General features: G+C 56.0%; 1 protein-coding gene across 2 annotated transcripts in view; it reads left to right on the forward strand.

The window, feature by feature from the left end:
• The first annotated feature begins 317 nt into the window (after window positions 1-317).
• Window positions 318-2,571, forward strand: part of Il1rap (interleukin 1 receptor accessory protein) — a 138,752-nt gene continuing 136,498 nt past the window's right edge. For both annotated transcript variants that reach the window (XM_012516829.2, XM_023700913.1), the window contains exons 1-2: window positions 318-443; window positions 813-932. In XM_012516829.2, coding sequence (XP_012372283.2) covers window positions 883-932 — 50 coding nt within the window. In that variant the 5' untranslated portion in view covers window positions 318-443; window positions 813-882. The remainder of the gene's footprint in view (window positions 444-812; window positions 933-2,571) is intronic.

The raw sequence follows: 2,571 nt of genomic DNA on the forward strand, positions 1-2,571 counted from the left end.
GCCGAGACCCAGCGGGGGTGGCCTCCTCGCATCCTGGAGACGCCGACCCGGCAGCTGCGGTGAGCGCCTGTGTGCGGCTCCGTGCGCCCGGGCTGCGCCAGGGGCACGGGGCTGCAGGACCGCGCTCGCTCCGGCGCCCGCCACCCGCCACCCGGTGCCGGACGGGGGCGCAGCCGCATCCGCCCGGGGCGCCACCGCCGCGCCGCCCAGAGGCCGAGCCGGGGAAGCCGCGGAGCGCTACCGGCGGGGGCGGAGCCTGACCCGAGAGATCGCGGCCAATCGCGGGGCTCTGGGGGAGGAGCCCCGAAGGGGGAAAAAGAAAGTGCGGCGGAAAGTAAGAGGCTCGCAGGGGCGAGACGGCCTGGGTCCGGTCCCCGCGCACCGCTGGGCGCCGCGAGAAGCAGCCGGGCGCCTCCGCCCACCCCACCGCGACGCCTGGAAAGGTGAGTTTCGCGCTGCGGCGAGCGTGGGCATCACGTAGCCGCGGAAATGGGGGTACACGGAGTCTGGAGATTTTCTCCCCCATCGCTCCTGTTTTACAGAAGGGAAAACTGAGACACGAGACGAAGCAGCGGCTTGGGGGCGGGAAGGGGGAGAAGTAGCCGCAGAATAGAGCGGTGGCCGGGATTCGAACCAGGCGACGCGGACCGGGTCTTTGCTTCAGGACTGAGTAACGCAGTTTTGCGACGGCCACGCGGGGCCGTGTCGTGTGGTCCGCTGCGGTCTCCTCCGCCCGGCTGCCCGGGAGCGCTCAGTGAACCCCCAGGGGAGGGGGTCCGCGAGCCTCAGCCTGCACGCGTGTGCCCCCTCAGTCCAGCTGTGACAGCGCGGAGACGCTGCCAGCAGCCTCACTCCCTCTTCCTGACCTGCTTTCTCCAAGAGATGCTCCTACCGAGGGCGTCCAACAGGCTCCTGGCCCAGTTGAGGAAGAGGTAAGGACCCCGGCGCTGCTGGCCTCCCGTGGCTGCCACAGTTGTCTCCCAGCTCCAGAGTGCTGAGCTGTTGCAGGGGGTGGGGGGGTGGGTGGGGGGAAGAGTAGATGTCCCCGCTTAAGGAGAGCCGAATTCCAGATTCTCCAACACCCATTTCCACAAGCAAGCTGAGTTAGAGGCCAAGAATTAAAAAAATACATATGCAAAACAAACTTAATTGCTTCTTCCAAGAGCCAGTTCCCAACCTGTTTGCCCTCCACCCTTTGGTTGTGAAATTGTGAGCCTGGATATCGCAGGAAGAGTCTGAGGCTCAGCTATGCGGGTCCGCAGGTTAGCTGCCCAGTGGAGAGGGGAGATGTCCCCAGTGTACGTCTCCTTCTCCGCTGTGTTAGGTGCCTGAACTTGGGAAAGTTAGCCCGTCCTTCCGCTCTCCCCCATTCCCCGAGTGGAGGTGGTCATGATCACAGAGAGGCTCAAAGAATAGTTGTGAGCTTGAAATGGGAAAATCCCAGTGGCTTGTTTAGTGGAGTGCCTGGCAGACACCACTGTGAATATCTTTGTCCAGTGATCCTGCAGACCTTGAGTTTGAGAAAGGTGTTTTTACTGCTTAGGATGACCTTGTTTTACACCTGGAAAGGTGATACGCTTTTCTTCTTTGGAGTTGGAGCGGTTTTTTATAGTAAGCTTTTTTTTTTTTTCTCTCTGAATATCGTCTACATGTGACTCGGATAATAGGCTCTTGATCTCAAATATCAAATGAAGGATTTTTCGCGTGGGGAATTTCCTAGGAGCTTTTACATCAGCTCTTGTATTGGTGCACTCCCCTGACCTCAGGCATTCTTTGGTGAGGAAGAGGGTCTTGAGTTTGAGAAGGGAGAAAGAAGATAGGAGGAAGTTGCAGCTATGCTGGAGAGTGAGCTAAGCCCGCCGTCCTGCTTGCCTGGTTCAGGTAGACGGCTCTGGAGTTTTTCAGCTAATATCAGAAAACAGAAAAAAAAAAAAAAAAATTGTATTGTATTTCTGTGTGATTTTGCAGGGCTGCTGATGAATTCAGTCCCTGCCGGACACTAACTTGCTTTATTTAAGCACATGCATGTGCGTGCATGCACACACACACACACACACACACACACACACACACAGAGGAAGGACAGGTCTTTCTGTATTACTGGTATTTTATAATTCAATAGCTCCTTTCATAGATCCCTGCCCTGCTTATGACAGTTCACTTTATTTTACTCATACACTTGTTTGCCATTATCTCCTGGCTAAATGAATAAAGCACTTAGCATTTAGAGCAGGCTGCCTCTTTCCCATCCTCAGCATTCCTTTGCAGTATTGATGAATGTTTGACAAGGAGTGGGATCTGTGTGGAGTGAGGCCGAAGGCCAGTGGTGCCCACTGGGGAGCCTCCCATACTAAGCATTTGCGGGGACGGGGTCACTTGCTTCCGTCAGCTTGTTCTGCGTGCATGCATTGTGATGAGCTGGCCACAGCACCTCTGAACGTGTACCTGAGGGACCAGGGGCTTGTGGAGAGATGCAAAATGCTCAAAATAAGGTCGCAACAAGGGGATGGAAGGGAGGTTGAAAGCAAATTCTTACAAGTTCTTTGAAGAAAGCAGTTCTATTGTATCCTT

Source organism: Octodon degus, unplaced genomic scaffold (assembly GCF_000260255.1).
Source record: "Octodon degus isolate 3935 unplaced genomic scaffold, OctDeg1.0 scaffold00128, whole genome shotgun sequence".
Lineage (NCBI taxonomy): Eukaryota > Metazoa > Chordata > Mammalia > Rodentia > Octodontidae > Octodon > Octodon degus.